Here is a 19,672-nt window from a genome sequence, read left to right as displayed (position 1 = left end):
ACAAGATTCACAAAATTAGTCTTGAGTTCTCAACCAGGTCCCCTTTACCTGCCTCCCCCCCCTCCCCCCACTTCTTTCCTCCTTTCCTGAAATCGCAGTGGAGGAAATTCCTAGTCTTCTCTCTTCCTCCAAACTCATTACTTGTGTCTCTGACTCTGTCTCCACCCACTTCCTCAGCTCCATCTCCACCTCCACTGCATTCATCCTTTCATCGTATTTATTTATTTATTTTTATATACCTACATTTAATCAGATATCACATCGGTTTACAGTAAATATATCAAATAAGACTCGGGCTTCTTATTTCTTACATGATGACTTAGTAACAATATTAACACTGTAGTGAAGGTAAGTAACAATTTTAGCTTAGAGAAGTTTAGTAACAATATTAATGCTTTATTGAAGCTAAGTTATTACAGAATAACTTGGAGATTTACAGAATATGTTGGAGATTAGAATTAACAACTTGGTGGTGACATTGTCACATCCTCAATCTATCACACTCCATTGCTACTGTTTCTGCTGCCTTCAAATGTGCTGTAATCATACTACTCCTTTAAAAAACCTTCACTGGATTCTACATGTCTTGCCAATTATTGTCCCATCTCCCTTCTCCCTTTTGCCTGCAAACTACTGCTGTCATGACTTGCATCTCAAGCTATTCTTCATCCATTCTGGTCTAGTTTTCGCCCTCTACATTCAACTGAAACAATCCTTGCCAAAGTTTCCAATGACCTGTTTATGGCTGAAGCCAGTCTTACTCTGTCCTTATTCTCTTTGACCTGTCTGGCTGCTTTTGACAATGTTGATCACCACCTACTCCTTGATATCTCTCCTCTCTTGGATTTTGGGACTCTATCCTTTCTTGATTCTCTTCTTACCTCCCCATCATACTTTTATCATTTCCCCTGGTGGTTCCTTCCCTACTGTCATTTCACTATCAATTGGTGTGCTGCAGGGTTCTGTCCTGGCCCTCTTCTCTTCTCGCTATATACTAATACCCTTGGTACTCTGATTTCCTCTCATGGCTTTCAATACGATTTTTATGCTGATGACTCCCAGATCCTCCTTGAGATTTCCCCAGGAATCCAGCCCCAGATCTCAGCCTCCTTGTGTGATGTTACTGCCTGGATGTCCTGCTGCCACCTTAAACTCAATATGGCCAAGTCAGAGCTCATTATCTTTGCTCCCAAGCCTACCTCCCTTCTTTCTCCTTTCTCTATTTCTATGGATAACACGGTCATCCCCCCAGTCCCCTCAGCCTATAACCTAGGAGTCCTCTTCAACTCCTCTCTCTCCTGCTCTATGTATATCCAAAACTCTGCTAAAACGTGCTGTTTCTTTCTCTAGAACATTGCCAAAATCTGCACAGGAAGTGAGCGAGGTGATGAAAAGAGATTTTAGAAATATTGCTTCCTTTATTCCATGGATAAACAATTCAGATTTTTCCTGATTTTGCTCACTCTACACGAGAGAAGAAGAGAATTTCTTGCTCTTAGGTCTTAGGCCACTTCTTTAGTGGGTTCTTTTGTTCTCAGATATCCCTGCAAATTTGTTATCAGATATCGTAATGATTGTTTTGTGTTCTTTCTACCTGATCAACTTAAATCCTTCATCAATTCCAGAAGTATTCTCTCTTTCTTGGGAATAATTAGGTCTAGATGGTGATCCATTTGAATTTATCTCTGCTTGAGTCATGTTATGTCAGTTTCTTTAATTGTTTCCTTGTCTCTCCTGTTTTTTCTCTCTCCTCCTTCTAATATTACTTCAGATGATGAATGGTTTATAATAACTATTTCATTTATATTTGTTCTTCTTTGTATTGATTTCTTTTGTGGATTGTATAACAAATCATCTTTTACTATAAGCAAGGTGTATTCCTTCTTATAATTTTGAAATTAATAAATATAAAGTTAGAAAAAAAGAAAAGGGATCCATGCTTCCTAAAAGGTCGAGAACCTCTTTCTTAGTGCAATTGGAATATATCACCAGCATGTAGAAGGTGGCCCCATCTCCGTACAGCCTTTGGTTGTCCAGTTTATACAAGGCCTGCTTCATTTGAAGCCTCCCATCAGGCCTCCAGCTCTGTCTTGGGACCTCAACATGGTTTTGTCCCAGCTGATAAGTTTCCTTTGAGCCACTTGTTCTGAAATACCTGGAAGATTGTATTTTTGATGGCTATCACTTCGTTGTGCAGGATCAGTGAGCTCCAGGCTCTAGTAACTTATCCACTTTATACCAAGCTTCATCATGATAGGGTGGTTCTGCTTATCCCTCCTAAGTTCCTGTCTAAGCAGATGGGAATTCCATCTTAACCATTCGATCATCTTTCCAAACATGGCCACCAAAGGTGAACAAGTACTGCCCACTTTGGACTGTAAGAGAGCCTTGGCCTTCTACCTGGAGCAAACTAAAGTCCAAAGAGTCCACCCAGCTTTTTGTTTCTTTTGACACCAACACACTTGAGGATTGCCATTGCCAGGAAGACTTTATCCAGTTGGCTAGCAGATTGCACTTCCTTCAGGCAAGCCTGAATTTGATGAGCCACCCTCTGTCTGAGCCATGGCAGCATCCAGTGCCTTGCCTACAATTGGTCCCCATGGAGATCTGCAAGGCCGTGATGCAGAGCTCTCTTCACACATTGGCATCTCACTATTGTTTTGGACAGGGATGGCTAACGTGGTAGTGGGTTTGGCCAGCCTGTCCTGTGCAACCTGTTTCACATGTAGAACCCAATTCTACACCCTCCTATGCTCATTGTTTTTATTCTAGGCTGTCCCTCCTAGATAAGATAAAATGGAAAAAAAAGGCTTGTTGCCATAAAAAATATTTTGTTGTGCTCATTGGTACTTTGCAGTGATTTCTCCTATTTTCATTTGGGGTAGTCTGCCATCCAGCTTGTCCTTGGCAAAAACAGAGTTGCTTACTTGTAATAGGTGTTCTCTGCGGACAGCAGGATGTCAGTCCTCGTGAAACCCACCCACCTCCTCTGGTAGTTGGCTGACACTTACTGTATATATAAAGGTACAAGACTGACGGGGTCCCCACATGGGGCATGTTCAATGAGGCACAATCAAAGTTCAGAAAGTTTGCATCAGATGATGAAACCCACTTGTCGGGACTGATATCCTCAGAGAACACCTGTTACAGGTAAGCGAATCTGCTAAGTCTTTCCTCTGGTTATATTTCAGGTCCAGACACCCAATAGTTTGGAATACCAGCCTGTGGAGTGTTCTCTAGTGGTGAATGCAGCTGGTGCCTGGTCAGGAAAGGTGGCCGAGATGGCCACAATTGGCAACGGGCCTCCAGACACCTTGGCTGGGATCAAAGTACCAGTGGAACCCAAAAAAAGGTACATTCTTAGTATAAATTTTTTTTTTTAAAGTTCTTCCAATTTATTATAGTTTTTATGCATACTAACATATAACAACATTTTACAGAATTATTGGAAAATACAATATTATCCCAATGCAGTAATTACACCATAATTATTACTAGGGATGTGCGATCAAAAAGTTTTTTGGTTTTTTTTGTTTCGGGGTGGAGTGGGAGTAAATTAATTTCTCAGTTTCTTTTGATCCTTTGCTTCATTTTGTTTGCTAAACCAGAATAAACAATAAACTGCCCTCTCCCTCTGCCTGGTCCCCACTCCCCACCAATACACCATAGCTGGCACTTACCTGGTTGGGCTGAGTCAAGCCCATCCAGGGACCTTCCCAACCTCCATTTACCCCTTCCAAAGTGATCTGCAGCAGAGGGAAAGGGTCAGGAGCAATCTCCAGTTGCTCCATCCTGCCGTCGTCCCTGGAAAAATGTTTCAGATTGGCTCCAAGTTGACAACAACAAAATGGTGATGGGGCAGGCCAGCACCGTTTTTGGAAAGCTGTACAAGAAAAATGTGTTGTGGTATGAATGTTATGGACACATTCTGCTAAGTAAGGGTGGTGAATGTCTGTGTTAAAGTTTTGTGATTCTTTATAACACTTTCCACGATTTTTCCCGGCTCTGAAGTCAGGCTTACCTGTCCATTGTTTCCCGAATCACCCCTGGAGCCCTTTTTAAATTTTGGGGTTACATTGGCCACCTTCCAATCTTCAGGTACAACAGATGATTTTAATGATAGATTACAAATTAATTGAAATAGGTCTGAAATTTCATTTTTTAGTTCTTTCAGAACCCTGGGATGTATACCATCTTGTCCAGATGATTTACTACTCTTTAGTTTGGCCTACCACATCTTCCAGGTTCACCATGATTTGGTTCAGTTCATCTATATTGTCACCTTTTGAAAACCATCTCCGGAACAGATATCTCCCCATCATCCTCTTTAGTAAACACTGAAGCAAATAATGTGTTTAATTTTATCTTCCCTAAGTGCCCCTTTAATCCCTTGATCATCTAACAATGATCCAAAGGCAACAACAAACCTTTACCATAAGAAAAAAATCAGCAGAACCAGGGGTCACGATTTGAAGCTCCAGGGAGGAAGATTCAGAACCAATGTCAGGAAGTATTTCTTCACGGAGAGGGTGGTGGATGCCTGGAATGCCCTTCCGGAGGAAGTGGTGAAGACCAGAACTGTGAAGGACTTCAAAGGGGCGTGGGATAAACACTGTGGATCCATAAAGTCAAGAGGCCGCCAATGAAGAGTGGGTGACTCGCCAGAATGATGGCTACTGCCTGGAGACAATACCCTTATTCAATAAACATACACATGGTTACTGTGACTTCAACATCACTCTAAGCTTCAACAGCAAGAGGAAATGTGGAAAAAAGGATTTGCACTCACAAAGACGGGAGTAGCTGGCTTGTTACGGCGGTTACTACCCCAAACCAAATATCCAAATTACTACCTCCACCTTCCTCTATTCCTGATGCCTTTCAACTAGCTTGATCACTCCATTCTTATACTTCACTTTCAATGCATATCCAGCATAGTTCTCTGCTTCAACAGCAGGGGAAAAGAAAAACTGTTACTTCACACATCCAGCAGAGCTCTCTGCTTAAACGGCAGGGGAGAAGAAAAAAGGGTTCGCACTCACAAAGCGGGGAGTAGCTGGCTTGTTACAGCGGTTACTACCCCAAACCAAATGTACCTGATACTTCACTCTCGACGCATATCCAGCATGGCTCTCTGCTTCAACGGCATGGGAGAAAGACTGATACATCACAAATTTCCAGCATAGCTCTCTGCTTCAACGGCAGGGGAAAAGAAAAACTGATACTTCACGCATATCCAGCATAACTTCAACGGCAGGGGAGAAGAAAAAAGGATTCACACTCACAAAGCGGGGAGTAGCTGGCTTGTTACGGCGGTTACTACCCCAAACCAAATGTGCCTGATACTTCACTTTCGATGCATATCCAGCATAGCTCTCTGCTTCAACGGCAGGGGAGAAGAAAAAAACTGATACCTCACGCATATCCAGCATAGCTCCCTGCTTCAACGGCAGGGGAGAAGATAAACAACCAATAAGGGCTGTATAACATAATCTGGGTAAAAACAAATAAGCATGGGTGTAGCTTGCTTATTGCGGCGGTTACTACCCCTACTACCTCTAACTAATCAAGCTAGATATTTCACTTGGATGCAGCTCCATCACCGCTCTCTACATTAATGGCGGGGGTGGAAGGGAATTAGAACCAAGAGCTAAGAGAAACAGATAAGTATGGGAGAAGAAATGAGGGAAGCTTGCTGGGCAGACTGGATGGGCCATTTGGTCTTCTTCTGCCGTCATTTCTATGTTTCTATGTTTCTATGTTTCAGTCCAATCAACTCCCTCGCAGGCTTTCTGCTTCGGATATATTTTTTAAAGTTTTTATTATGAGTTTTTGCCTCTATGGCCAACTTCTTTTCAAATTCTTTCTTAGCCTGACTTATCAATGTCTTACATTTAATTTACCAGTGCTTATGCTTTATCTTATTTTCTTCTGATGGATCCTTCTTTCAATTTTTGAATGACGATCTTTTGGCTAAAATAGCCTCTTTCATCTCACTTTTTAGCCATGCTGGCAATCGTTTGACCTTCATTCCACCTTTCTTAATGCGTGGTCCACATCTGTACTGCACTTCAATTATGGTATTTTTTTAACAATGTCCACACCTATTGCACATTCTTAACCTTTGAGGCTGTACCTTTAGGGGAGGGGGGGTTTGTGTTTTTGTTTAACTATTTTTCTCATTTTATCAAAGTTTCCCTTTTGAAAGTTTAGTTCTAGAGCTGGGGATTTACTTACTGATTCCTTCCAGCCATTAATTCAAATTTGATCACACTATGATCACTATTGCCAAGCGGCCCCACCACCGATACCTCTCTCACCAAATCCTGCACTCCATTGAGAATTAGTTCCAAAATTGCTCCCTCACTCGTCATTTCCTGAACCAATTGCTCCATAAAACTGTCATTTATTCCATCCAGGAACTTTATCTCTCTAGCATGTCCTGATGTTTCATTTACCCAGTCAATATCGGGGTAATTGATATCTCCCATTATTACCACACTACCAATTTGGTTAGCTTCTCTAATTTCTCTTAGCAGTTCGCTGTCTGTCTCTCCATCTTGGTCAGGTGGACGGCAGTATATTCCTATCACTATACTCTTTCACAGCACACAAGGGATTTCTACCCATAAAGATTTGATTGTGCATCTAGTCTCATGCAGGATCTTTATCCTGTTGGACTCTATGCCGTCCCGGACATAAAGCGCCACCCTGCCACCAAGATGCTCCTCTTTCATTGTGATATAATTTGTACCCTGGTATAGCACTATTCTATTGATTATTCTCTTTCCACTGTGTCTCTGAGATGCCAATTAAGTCTGTCATCATTCACTGCTGTATACTCTAATTCTCCCATCTTACTACTTAGACTTCTGGATTAGCACACAAACATTTCAAAGTGTGTTTTTTTGTTTGTATTTGCATTCTGTTTTTCAGTTGACAGGGATAAATTGGAATCTTTTAGCTTAGGTGAGCCTTTAATTATAGGCACTTAGACTACTTTTCTTATTATTGGAACCTCTCTGTTGGGATGCCCTAACTCTAATGCTTCAATAGTATCCTTCGAAGATGCCTCCCTCTGAACCATGCACTGTAGAGTGACTGTTAGCTTTCCCCTTTGATTTAAAAGCTGCTGTATCTCCTTTTTAAAGGTTAGCGCCAGCAGCCTGGTTACACCCTGGTTAAGGTGGAGTCCATGCCTTCGGAAAAGACTCCCCCCCCCCCCCCCCCTTCCCCAAAAGGTTCCCCAGTTCCTTACAAAACTGAATCCCTCTTCCTTGCATCATCGTCTTAACCATGCATTGAGACTCTGGAGCTCTGCCTGCCTCTGGGGATCTGTGCATGGAGCAGGGAGCATTTCAGAGAATGCTAGCCTGGAGGTTCTGGATTTCAGCTTTGTACCTAAGAGCCTAAATTTGGTTTCCAGAACCTCCCTCCCTCATTTTCCTCTGTCGTTGGTGCCCACATGTACCACAACATCTGGCTCCTCCCCAGCACTATCTAAAATCCTATGTAGGTGACATGTGAGGTCCGCCACCTTCGCACCAGATAGACATGTTACCAGGCAATCCTCACGCCCATCAGCCACCCAGCTGTCTACATTCCTAATAATCGAATCACATACTATGACAGCCAACCAAACCCTTCCCTCCTGAACAATAGCCCTGGGAGACACATCCTCAGTGCGAGAGGACAATGCACCATCTGGAGAGCAGGTCCTTGTTATAGGATCATTTCCTGTTGCATGAGGTGGTTGCTCTTATCATGAGACCTTTCTCATCCAGGGCTGCCAGACTAGAGTTGGGACTTGGCTACTATGTCCCTGAAGTTCTCACCTATATCTCTCTCTCTGCCTCAGCTCCTCCAGGTCTGCCACTCTAGCCTCCAGAGATCGGACCTTTTTCATCCTTCATCACTAGAATGTATGTCCTCCCCTACCACGTTTTTACCAGATTTGCTAATAGCTTCCCTGCTTTATTCCCATATTGAAAAAGTCTGTGTTTGTAATAAAGTAGATTTTGGGGGGTTTTTTGCTTTATAAGATCATGTAAAACATTTTGTGTTGTGTAAATTATGTTCTAGTGGCCGCTGATGGGCTCTGATTGTATTTCTTTTTGGCTAGTTACAGTTGTTGCTCTAGACGTAGAATATCATTTGCTATGTGTCTTGCCATATATGTAATCACTTCCCCCCCCTCATCACCACCTTGGCTGTTTCTCAGTATAGGACTGGTTCAGTTTGATAATCTTGTTTAAAGTAAGCGAATTCTTTCCATTTTTCCCGTAAATGCTCCTGGAATTTGGTGTTGAGAAAAGATATGCTGGAAATTTCCAGCGCTGACTTCCCCGTCGCAGGGTTAGTGAGGGGTCCTATTTCTGAGCTGGTCACATTAGCAAAACTCTCCCTACTAATCAATATATAGTCTTAAGTGAGAAGCCATCCCATGGGCTCTAGAAATGTGAGTGAAATCTGCCTCACCGGGGTGTAGGGCTCTCCACATGTCCACCAGGCCTAAATTCTGACATAGATAAGGTTAAGCCCTTTGAAAGATCTGATCCTGTAGCTGGCTTGGAAGGCCTCTTATCCATAGTAGGGTAATGTGTTAATTTAACGTCACCCCCATAATATAGCCGGTAGATGGGAATGTGCTAGCAGTATGTTGAACACAGAGTCAAAAAAAATCTGCGAGTATACATTAGGAGCATATATATTTTCCAAGAATATTTTTTTGCCGAATAATTCAGTTTCTAAAAATATATATCTCCCATCGGGATCTACCAGCGATTTATGTATCATGTATGACAGCGCTTTGTGGAACAAAATGGCAACCCCTGCTCTGCATGAATTAGAAGATGCCGAAAACACCTTTCCACTCATTGTTTTTGTAATTTATTGTGTTCCATGTCTGAGAGTTTGGTCTCCTGCAGCATTGCAATGTCGACTTTGTGTCTATGCATGGCCTGCAAAATCTTGTATCTTTTAGTGACTGTTCCTATGCCACATACATTCCACGTGCAGCATTCGAATTTGGGGGAGAGTGGATTATACCATAAACGCTTGCCACATTTTTGTTTAGGTTGAGGGTCCCGCAGCCTAGATCCCTCTCCTCGGTCCATCTGGAAAAAGTCCCACCCATTGTTTTGTACATATCCCCGCAGTGTGCTCATGATAACTGCGAAATATATTACATACAAACAGAAAATCCTATTAAAAGAAGCCATGATATGCAGTGATATTTCCCCTGCCTTCTCAGCATATTCCCCTACAAAATAACCCATTGTGGGTGTAGGTTGGTCCAGAGAAAATATGTTTCCTTTCCAGCCTTAACGTCCACCAAGCGCTGTGCTCTCCCAAGTACGGGCACTTGTACTGCGAGGGTCCCCTCACCTACCATCTCTTATGTAAAGAAATAGAGAGGTATGTCCAATTTTGAAAAAGTTATATCTGCAATAGTTAATTTTGTTCATAATGTTCAACTTCTATTTGCATGTTTTAGCCCCTAGAGTCGAATGCCCAAGTGTTACCATGACCAGATTTAGCCAGAGTTCAATCCTCAAATGAAAGTTGTAGCTGCCTCAACATCCGTTAAGAAAGCTATCTGTCCATTGTGGAAGATTTTTTATTTTTCCAGAAATAGCAGTGTCGAACGAATTTTCAGTCTTGCGAGTTGCTTACAAGCCGGGGAGAAGGCCTTCCTTCACATGGCAATGGAGACTGAGTAGTCTTGAAATAGGATTTTCTCCCTCTCCAGCTGTAGTTCAGGTAGGCATCTGTAAGCTCGTAGAATATCAAATTTGTGTGCAACGTTTAGCACTCAGAAGATGACTGCCCGAGGCCTATTGGAATCAGCTTCACCAGCTTGCGTAGGCTCCAGTCGATGGGCCCTTCTCCTTGTCCATGTTAAGGATTTGGGTCAACCAAGTTTCAAGACGAGTTCCCAGTACTTGCTCTGCAATGGATTCTGGTATGCCGATTGCTCTCAGATTGTTGCAACGGGATCTATTTTCTAAATCCTCTACTTTTTGCTTGTAAGGATTCATAGGTATCTTTCAACATTTTGAGCTCATGTGCCATGGTAGCGGAAGTGTCTTCCACATCTGAAATTCTTTGTTCTGTGGCTTGCAGTTGGTGTTGTAAGTTGCGAGCTTATGCTAGTTATTTGGGAAGATAGATGCGTGAATCTGCCATCCAATGCTGCAATTACTGTCGCCGCTATTTCTGAGCCGTTTATTTCCATCATTTCTGCTTCAGTTGTGAGCTCTTGGGTGACTGTCATCTTTGCCTCTGTCCCTCTCGCTTTCTCCTTCCTTGTTGCTTTTGTCACCATTTGAATCACATTTTTTATTTATTTTGATTTATGTTCCACTTTTCACAGCGCTTCAAAGTGGATTACATTCAGGTACTGTAGGTATTTCCCTATCCCCAGAGGGCTTACAATCTAAGTTTGTACCAGAGGCAATGGAGGGTAAAGTGACTTGCCCAAAGTCACAAGGAGCAACAGTGGGACTCTAACCCTGGTCTCCTCGTTTATAGCCCACTGCTCTAACCACTAGGCTACTCCTCCACTTTTGAATTGTTCAGGAAGTTTCTTGGAGCCAAGTGAATAAGGATGTTGTGATCCAGAGGCGATTGTAGAAGTTGTAGCCTTAATAATATCACTTGATAGGGAGGGGACCCTTGGAGAGATCAGAAACATGTCTTCTCTCTCTCACAGCATCACGTGACCTCCCTAGCGGTTACGTTTTTAAATTTCACCATGGTTAATTAGTTGTCTGTAAAATGGAAGTGACTTCTCCTAATTCCACATCTTAGTGGATTGGCTTTGTAATTTGAGCTAAAATGGTAAGGATTCATTTTTCTTGAGAGAATGACTATGTTGCCTTCTTTTTATACCTATTGTTTCTACATATTTTTCACCAAGTGTCTAGAAATACATTCTGATAAGATGAGCTTGGAGCTCTATATTTGCTGTCTGCCTTTTTTCCTTTTCCTCTGCAGTACCCCAGATCCTACCTTGCCTCTGATTTTCCCATACTTCTATGCAGCCAAGGATCCTCTGTGTTTACCCCATACCTTCTTGACAAGTGTAATTGTAATGCACACAAATGAGCTGCCTTTGCTTCCTGCTTTCTACCATAACAAGTAGTGTTTTTGTGCAGTTGTCATTATCTATTCCCTTTTCTCAGGTATGTGTATGTGTTTCATTGCCCTGGTGGGCCTGGCCTGGATTGCCCACTACTGATAGACAACACTGGAGCCTACTTCAGACGGGAAGGGATAGGAGGCAACTACATAGGAGGCCTCTCCCCTACTGAGGTGAGCACAGCAGGAAGTGTGGATGCATGCAGTATTGTGTTAATTTAGCAGAAAAGCCACCCCACTGCTGCTATGCTGTCCAGGTAACTTGGTATGTAATTGAGGGAAGGGGTATACAATCACATTTCAAAATTGGAGGGTATGCTCTTCCATCAGTGTGGCTGCATGCTGAAAAATTCTTCAAACTGTTTCCTAAAGGCAACTGCAACATCGCTCTCTGCTTCAAAGGAGGGGATGGGGGTAAAAGGCAAGAGGAATTTGGATTCAGAGACAACCAACATGAGCCATGACCTTTTGGTGGTCAGATATTGGGGAGGGGGGCATGGTTCTGCTTCTGCGGCCAGGTCCATAAGCGGGGAACATCAAGCAGCACTGACTGATACATGGGGATAATCTGCACGGCGCAGCAGATAACTCCCATGGAAAGCTTGTTGGGCAGAATGGATGGACAATGGATTGGTCCTTTTCTACCATCATTTCTATGTTTCTATATAAATATTACCTCATGCCTACTGATCATATCGATTCATGTTGGCTGTGATGCCAGAAAAGATATCACATGCTGCTTGCACCATTTGGTTCACAGTTCACATATAGTGGTTTCTAATGCTTCTGTGATGCCCTTGGAGCAGTCTATGAATGGGGTAGGCCACAGAACAGACCAGACTGGAGAATGGTCTGCTTTTCATCGGTTTATTTACAAAATTATATACCTCGGCAGACTGACAAGCAAAGAAAATGTCCAGAACACACACAGCATTGGATTTACAGCTTCCTTCTTCTTCCTGGGGTCTCTCTAACTCTCTCAGGGCCTCACTTTTATATCCCTTACCTCAGGGAAACGCCCCCACCCAAGGATTCCTTTCCTGGGTGTCTTAAGGTGGACCAGGCCAGATAGCTGGAGCCGGTCCATTAAGGCAGTCTGAGGCTTTCTGTTATATACTCTATCACAGCTTCTTTGAGCATGGTTGTTCTTTGAGGGACTGCAGAGGAGAAATGATAAGACTCCTAAACATACTGGCTTTGATTACTTTTGTAAGAAAGGCATGTTACACAGAGAGCACAATGTTTTTTTTATGTCATATAATTATTTCCTCATGAGAAATGTTTTATTGAAAAATTGTATGGTATTTTGTAAACTGAGGTTCTTATACCTGATATTGTTTTGTTTGGTTTACTTTTGGGTGCCATCACTGTGTCTCTATGGTGACCTTTCCAGGAGGAAGAGCCTGACATTAGTGACCTAGAAGTGGATTATGATTTCTTTCAGCAGAAACTATGGCCCAAGCTGGCCCAGCGAGTCACTGCATTCGAGTCACTGAAGGTAATGGAAGTAGGGGCACTGAAGGGTTTCCTTCAAATGTCTTCATTTTATTAAACAGAGACTATGATAAAATCAGAAAATTAATTAGAAAGAAACCAAAAGGAGCAGTTGCAAGAGTTAAGTTTGTAGAAGGCATGGAAAATATTTAAACAATCTTGGCAGCCCAGATAAAATGTATTCCATACATTTTTTTTTTTAATTGAAGGAAGACCAAAGGACTGCCAGAATATTTGAATGGTAATGTGAAAGAGGCTAATAAAGCTAAAAAAGCATTCTTAAAAAAAAAAAAAAACAGCAGAAGAGGAGAGAGCATAAGCATTTGCAAGTTAGATGTAAAACATTAATAAGGCAAGACAAGAAAATTTGAGGAGAAACTTGACAGAGGCAAAAACAATACTTTTCAAATACATTAAAAGCAAAAAAGCCTGTAAGGAAGTCATTTGGACTATTAGATGACTGGAGGTAAATAAAGGATAAGGCTATAGCAGAAAAGCTAAATGAATTCTTTGTTTTGGTCTTTAATGAAGAGTATAGTGGAGATACCAGTACCAGAGGAATTAAAGCATATCACTGAATCTGGAAGATTCACTAGGAATCACTAGTGATTCACTAGGAGCAGATGGTATTCACCCCCAGAGTTCTGAAAGAACTCAAGTATGAAATTTTAGACCTGCTACAGGTAGGATACACACTATCATTGCCACTGTACCTAAGGACTACAGGCTAGTCAATACAATGCCAGCTTTTAAAAATAGCTCCTGGGGTGATTCAGGAAACTATAAACTAGTGAGACTGTTGGGCAAAATGTTGGAAGTGATTGTTAATAACAGTATTGCTAAGCATATGGAAAGACTTGGCTTAATGGAGAATAACAATCTTGAATATGATTAAGAAGATGTATTACCAACCAAAAGTAAATTCATACTTCTAAATTTAACCAACAAAACAGAGTACATTAAAAAAACAGACTACATTACAAAAATCCCTTATCTTTTGAGACAGTTGCTTCCAGGAAATCAGCGCACTCCTCTTTAAGCTTAACCTAGTCATCAACAAAGACAAGACCGAATTCCTAATCATCTCTCAAGATGAAAATCTCCTTACTAGGGAGACAGCCTATCACCCAGATGATCAGCCTCAGGTCGATAGCCACTCTCTACCTAACCTCCCCTCAACAATGCCAGATAACATTTTATTTTATTTATTTATTTCTTTTGTATACCGACATTCGATCGAGATATCACATCGGTTTCCAGATAACAGGTTGAATAGAGCCGGAACTGCCCTATTTTACATTGTAACAAGATAACAGTTGATTAAACAATTAATATAAGGAACATTGTAACATATGAATAAAATTAAAATTAAATATTAAATGTGGGTATATAGAAATGGAATATAGCCTATATACAATATGTACAATATGACTTGGTACAATATGTACAATATGATACAATATGTACAATATACAATATGTATATACAATATACAATATGTATATTGTATATACAATATACAATATGTATATACAATATGTACATACAATATACAATATGTACAATATGACATCAAAAACACCTCTTACGTAAGAGATCTAGGCACCTTCCTGGACAACCAGCTGAACCTCAAAAGGTTTGTCAACAATACGACGAAAGAGTGCTTTTTCAAATTACAAGTTCTTAAAAAGCTTAAACCTCTCCTGCTCTTCTATGATTTCCGCTTGGTTCTGCAATCAATCATACTCACCAAAATTGATTACTGTAACTCGCTGTTGCTTGAGCTCCCGGCTGTCACCATTAAGCCACTACAGATGTTACAGAACTCAGCCGCTAGGATTTTAACGAACTCAAAAAGAGGGATCACATCACACCCATCCTTTACAACCTCCACTGGCTCCCTATCAAATATAGAATCCTCTACAAAGTGCTGACCATCATGCGCAAAACCCTACACAACCTTGCCCCAATCGATCTCACCTTCCCGGTTCGCCCTAATAACTCTACTAGACTGATGAGAAGAGCATACCAAGGTACTCTCTTCATCCCTCAAGCTAAAACGTCTCTAAGGAACAGGGCCTTTTCTACCGCAGGTCCCACTCAATGGAACACTCTCCCACCAGACCTCCGACAGGACCCCTGCCCAATCTCCTTCACGAAAAAAACTATAAAAACATGGTTATTCAACCTTGCGTTTCCGGAACCCGCATTTTAGCTAACGCATTCTCTCCATTTTTCGCAATACATCCCTGCTCATTTCTCTTCACAAGTATGGTTTGGTTTGTTATAAGTTCTCTCTCATATTTCACTTTTATTTTCTCTAACTCATGTTCCCTTGAAGAGACCCTCAGATACCCTTTGGTCTTATTCTGCTTGTCTTTCCTCTATTCCTAGCCCTCTGCACATCATCTTATTTCTTCCACCCTAATGGATCCATGCCCAACTATTGGGATCGATCGCTTATTGTGACCTTTATTACTACGTAATTCAAATTGTTTTCTTGGTTAGTTAACTTTCTGACTATGTTACTCAGAGGTTTTTTTTCTTAGATGTTCATGGTTCCATGTATCGCCTACAGGCAAGTTTTTGTTCATTGTAAAACTAAAAATAAATAAATAAATAAATAAAAACTATTAGGGGATAGTGTAAGAAATTTAAAGAAAATTCACATTAGAAGCCCATATCCCAAAGATTTTAAGCACAGTTATTTTTGTTTGAAATAATTGCCATAGAAGCTCAGATTTATAGAAAAACATAAACCTCAGGCCAGAGGGAGTGCTGACTGCAGAACTGCTGGTGGTAAATTGGGCTTGCTGGGAAAGAGTGCTTAAATCATGAGAAAAAAAAATTCCTAGCAGCTTAAACACATTTCTTAAACTATTAAAGGATTGTGTGCTAGTTTTTAAGGTTAGTATTTGATTGCAAGTGTTAGAATTGTGTGTGTTCTAGGAAAATAGACTTTGGATTAAATCTGTGAGCTAGTGAAGGTTAGTGTTTGATTGCAAGTGTTAGAATTGTGAGTTTGTAGAGGTCATTTACTTAATCTGAGAAGGTAAGAGTGCTGGTTCTTAGGCAATCATCCATCCACCCCAGTCACATTTTTTTTGTGTTATAAATTCTTGCTCCCATTAGGAGGAACTGTTATGGTCCCGGGCCGTGCCCCGGTCCCTCCACCTACCTCGGGACACGGCCTGGGCCGCAGGAATTTCTCTTCGGCCATCTAGGCCCGACCTGGCTCCTGCCGCGGTTCTCCCTTCATGAGGGAGACACCGCCAACCCGATGCGCTTGGCCCCACCCCCTAGGCACGGGGGCTCGAACTTTTAAAGGGGCCAGTGCGGGAAGAGTGAGGACAGCCCTTGGATGGCGTCAGACGCTGCAGGGTATTTAAACCCTGCAGCTTGGCCTAAACATAGTCTTGCAACGAGGTTCACTCTCTTGAGTCACTAGTTGCTGCTCTTCGGACTTCTCCTGCTTCTGTTCCCTGGCTTCCGACCTTGGCTCGTCCACTGACTCCGGCTTCAGCCTCCGCCCCTGCCTAGACTCTGGCTCCAGACCTCTCATCTTCCTCAGGTATCCACACAAATGGGCATTTTCTGTTGCGGGACCCATCCTCTGGAACTCTATTCCCGAAGAACTTCGATTGACAGCCAATAAGAAAGAGTTCAAAAAATCCCTAAAAACGTATCTCCTTACCCTGGCTTACAAAATCAGTTGAATTTTAAAGTAACACTACTGCTCTCTCAACAATCCCTCATTAGTCAATGTTGGAAACGTAGTATATGTTATGTTTTTATTTGTATTGTTATTTTAATTATGTATGTTAATTGTGAACTGTCTAGACGGTCAGAATTCTGACCAATTCACAGTATACAAAAATTTTTAAATAAATAAAATCCTGTTCTTCACCCGCCTGGAGGTCTCGCCTAAGTCCCAGCGGCTCTGGTCCTCACTGGCTCCTCTCAGGGGGACTGCGGTCTTCCAAGGGTGAAGTCTCTTCAGACCTCCTGGGCTCAGCCGCTTCGTTGGACTACCTCTTCAGGACTTCTCTTCTGGTCCTCGGTCACAGAGGATCTCACCTAAGTCCCAGAGGTCCAGATCCCTAAGGGTTCCTCCTGGGGGGACCTCGGGCTTTCAGTGGTGAAGCCTTCCCAGGACATCCTCTTGAGTGCCGCCTCCCGGCTGCGACGTCCACTGTGGGCTCCCCACACTGCATCACCACCCATCTCAGCTGGCCCAAGGGTCCACGAATCTAACAGATTGCAAGGCCATGTACCCGGCTGATGCCACGGGCTTGAAAGCCATTCCAGGTATTGCACAGAGGTTGCAACAACAGCAAATCTGCATTGACTCCCTGATGACGACCGTGCAGAGATTAGCTGACCGGATTGATGGAGCTGCTGCACTCAGCCCCCCAGTACCCGTAGCTGTGGCCAATGTCGGACCGACCACGCCCACACAATTGCCAGCACCCTCACGGTACTCTGGGGACACGAAGCTATGCCGAGGATTTCTTAATGAATGTTTCATTCGGTTCAACCTACTGCCAGCCCAGTTTCCCACGGATTGAATAAAGACTAGCTACATTATTTAATTGTTGGATGGGAAACCCCTGGCATGGGCCTTTTTACTATGGGAGCGTCAGGACGCCCGCCTAGCTAACTGGTGCAATTTGTCGCCACCTTCCAACAGATCTTTGAGCCGTCCCGTGGGCCTATGGCCACCTCAGAATTACTTCAGCTACACCAGGGTAATCGGCCTCTTTCCGAGTATGCAGTAGAATTCCAGACACTTGCAGCCGAGTTGAACTGGGGGAATGACAGCCTTCACAGCATATTCCTGGAGGGTCTCTCCTCAAGATTTATTTATTTATTTATTTATTTTTATATACCGACATTCGATCGAGATATCACATTGGTTTACAATGAACAATAACAAGGCATAGTCTGCTTATTTTTTTACATTGAAACATGTTAACTTGGAGAATTAAGGTGATAAATTTAAAGTATAGGCTTATAACAAAGGATATTTAGAACATAGGGTATTTATACATATATAACATAGGATTATAACAAAGGATTATAATATAGGATTAAAACATTCTGACATTAAGAAATAGGAATAAAACGAGGAACGAGCTGCAAGTAGCACTATGGAACAATGAGATATTTTAGGAGGAGAGGGAAAGTGTAACAAAAAGAATCTACCAAGGGGGCATAAAGATGAGCTGGCGGCAAGGGATCTCCCAGATGACTTGAAATAGTCTCATCGATTTGGCGGGTCACGTGGACTGCCGGATCCAACTCCGGTTCCGGGAGGGGAAGTCCGCTTGGAGACCCGGGACCTCTGGAACCTCACCTTCCCGACCAGTGCCCTCCTCTTCTGCTCCTCCGGGAAATCAAGATGCAGAATCTATGCAGTTGGGCCAGGGATCAATTTCTCAAGAGGAAAGAAGACGACATCGTGTTCAGGGTCTGTGCCTATATTGTGGTCAAACGTAAGGAAGTAGATGCCAAAGAAAGTCTTTTTCCAAATTCTTTAATGGCTGGAGATGTATAAAATCAACAAAAACCACCCGACTCAGGCCGAGTTTCGCCATTTCCTAGTGGCTGCCTCAGGGGCTCAAAAGTGACTTCTCAAATTTGAAACTATTCACATATGAAGTGAGTAATCAAATGCCATCCGCAGCATGGACGTATCTTATTTATTTATTTATTTATTTATTTATTTAACATTTCTTTTATACCGATATCCGTTCGCACATCGTATCGGTTCACAGTGAACAAAAAACCATTGGGCAGTGCCCGTACATTTAACATATAACAGATAACATAATATAATATGATGAACTAAGCAACATATAAATAAATTTTTGGGAGGAGCCCTTACATATAACAGGCATCATTGGGTAGATGCTATGGAATATAACTATAACTATATACATGAAAGTGCAAAGTACAAAATCATCAGACGTAAAGGCGTTCATACCAAGATATCAGTATAACATTCATAGGGGGGTTTTATGTAATAGGGGGTGAGATGGAGTAGGCTTGCTGAAAGAGCCATGTTTTAAGTTTCTTTTTGAAAGTGGGGGTATAGGTCTCTATGCGGATATCATGGGGCAGTGAGTTCCATATGGTGGTATCTTAACATGAAACAAGTAACTCATAAACACTTGATGGCTCCATACGCTTGATGGTGCCTCATACGTATGAGCTGCAGGTCGGCATCTATCGTCTCCACTCGCAGTAATGTGACACAAGCGTTTGAGTTACTGGTTTCATGCTAAGATATGGCTCCCCAACCCCCCTTAGTGCTCAATGTCATCTGAGTGAGCCAGTCTGCTTTAAAAGTAGGCGTGCCTAAGGAGCGTGTCCCTAGGGCATTTTTTTGGACTCCAGGGTGTTTTACTGTTGCCCTAATTCTCACTTTCTAGAATTTTCTTAGTTATGGTTAAAAGGTGCAGAAGGCTGCTGCTTCCCTCCCTTCCCTACAACAAACTATTCCTCAGATGTTGCCGGGATTAACTTAGGGCAAATTTACTCAGGAGTGACCCTTGTTGCTGGCTCCATTAGTGGAACAGTCGATAGCCAGAGGTAGAGGCATTGTTGAGCCCTGAGATTTTCATACCTCTTCGTGCATCTGCAAACAGTGTCTGCCCTTCCTACATCTGGAGCATAAGTTATGAGTCTGGTTCTGGGTATGGGGGTTCAACTGCAAGGGCGAGATGGATCAACTTTGGGAGAGTTCTTGCTGCAGAGACCTGCAAACATGTCTCAAGGATGCATGGAAGGCCATAGTTCTTTTGGAGAAAACAATTGGTAAGAAGTTCACTGATTTTTCCTTATCTTTGGATTCAGTTAAAGATCAAGTTGCTGTTCAACAGGATAGTTTGACTCCAGATCTGGAGTCAAAAGACCTTGTTTCATAGGATTTTAGAGCAGTCTGTGTGTCTGATTGCTCTGCTACGAAGCAACGTCTTGAACTCTTAAGAGAATCAATTTCCAATTCTTAATTTGCATATGTTAAATTTTCCTT

General features: G+C 42.2%; 1 protein-coding gene and 1 long non-coding RNA gene across 3 annotated transcripts in view; one reads left to right on the top strand and one right to left on the bottom strand.

The window, feature by feature from the left end:
• The window catches only part of LOC115074090, a 60,342-nt gene that overhangs the window by 14,545 nt on the left and 26,125 nt on the right, over positions 1-19,672 (bottom strand). The window lies entirely within an intron of this gene.
• Positions 1-19,672, top strand: part of FOXRED1 (FAD dependent oxidoreductase domain containing 1) — a 56,936-nt gene that overhangs the window by 35,257 nt on the left and 2,007 nt on the right. For both annotated transcript variants that reach the window (XM_029573220.1, XM_029573219.1), the window contains 3 exons: positions 3,192-3,352; positions 11,187-11,316; positions 12,536-12,640. In XM_029573220.1, coding sequence (XP_029429080.1) covers positions 3,192-3,352; positions 11,187-11,316; positions 12,536-12,640 — 396 coding nt within the window. The remainder of the gene's footprint in view (positions 1-3,191; positions 3,353-11,186; positions 11,317-12,535; positions 12,641-19,672) is intronic.

This window comes from Rhinatrema bivittatum, chromosome 12 (assembly GCF_901001135.1).
Source record: "Rhinatrema bivittatum chromosome 12, aRhiBiv1.1, whole genome shotgun sequence".
NCBI classification, from domain to species: domain Eukaryota; kingdom Metazoa; phylum Chordata; class Amphibia; order Gymnophiona; family Rhinatrematidae; genus Rhinatrema; species Rhinatrema bivittatum.
The sequence above is the reverse complement of the archived record's forward strand: the minus strand, read 5'-3'. Positions and strand labels throughout refer to the sequence as shown.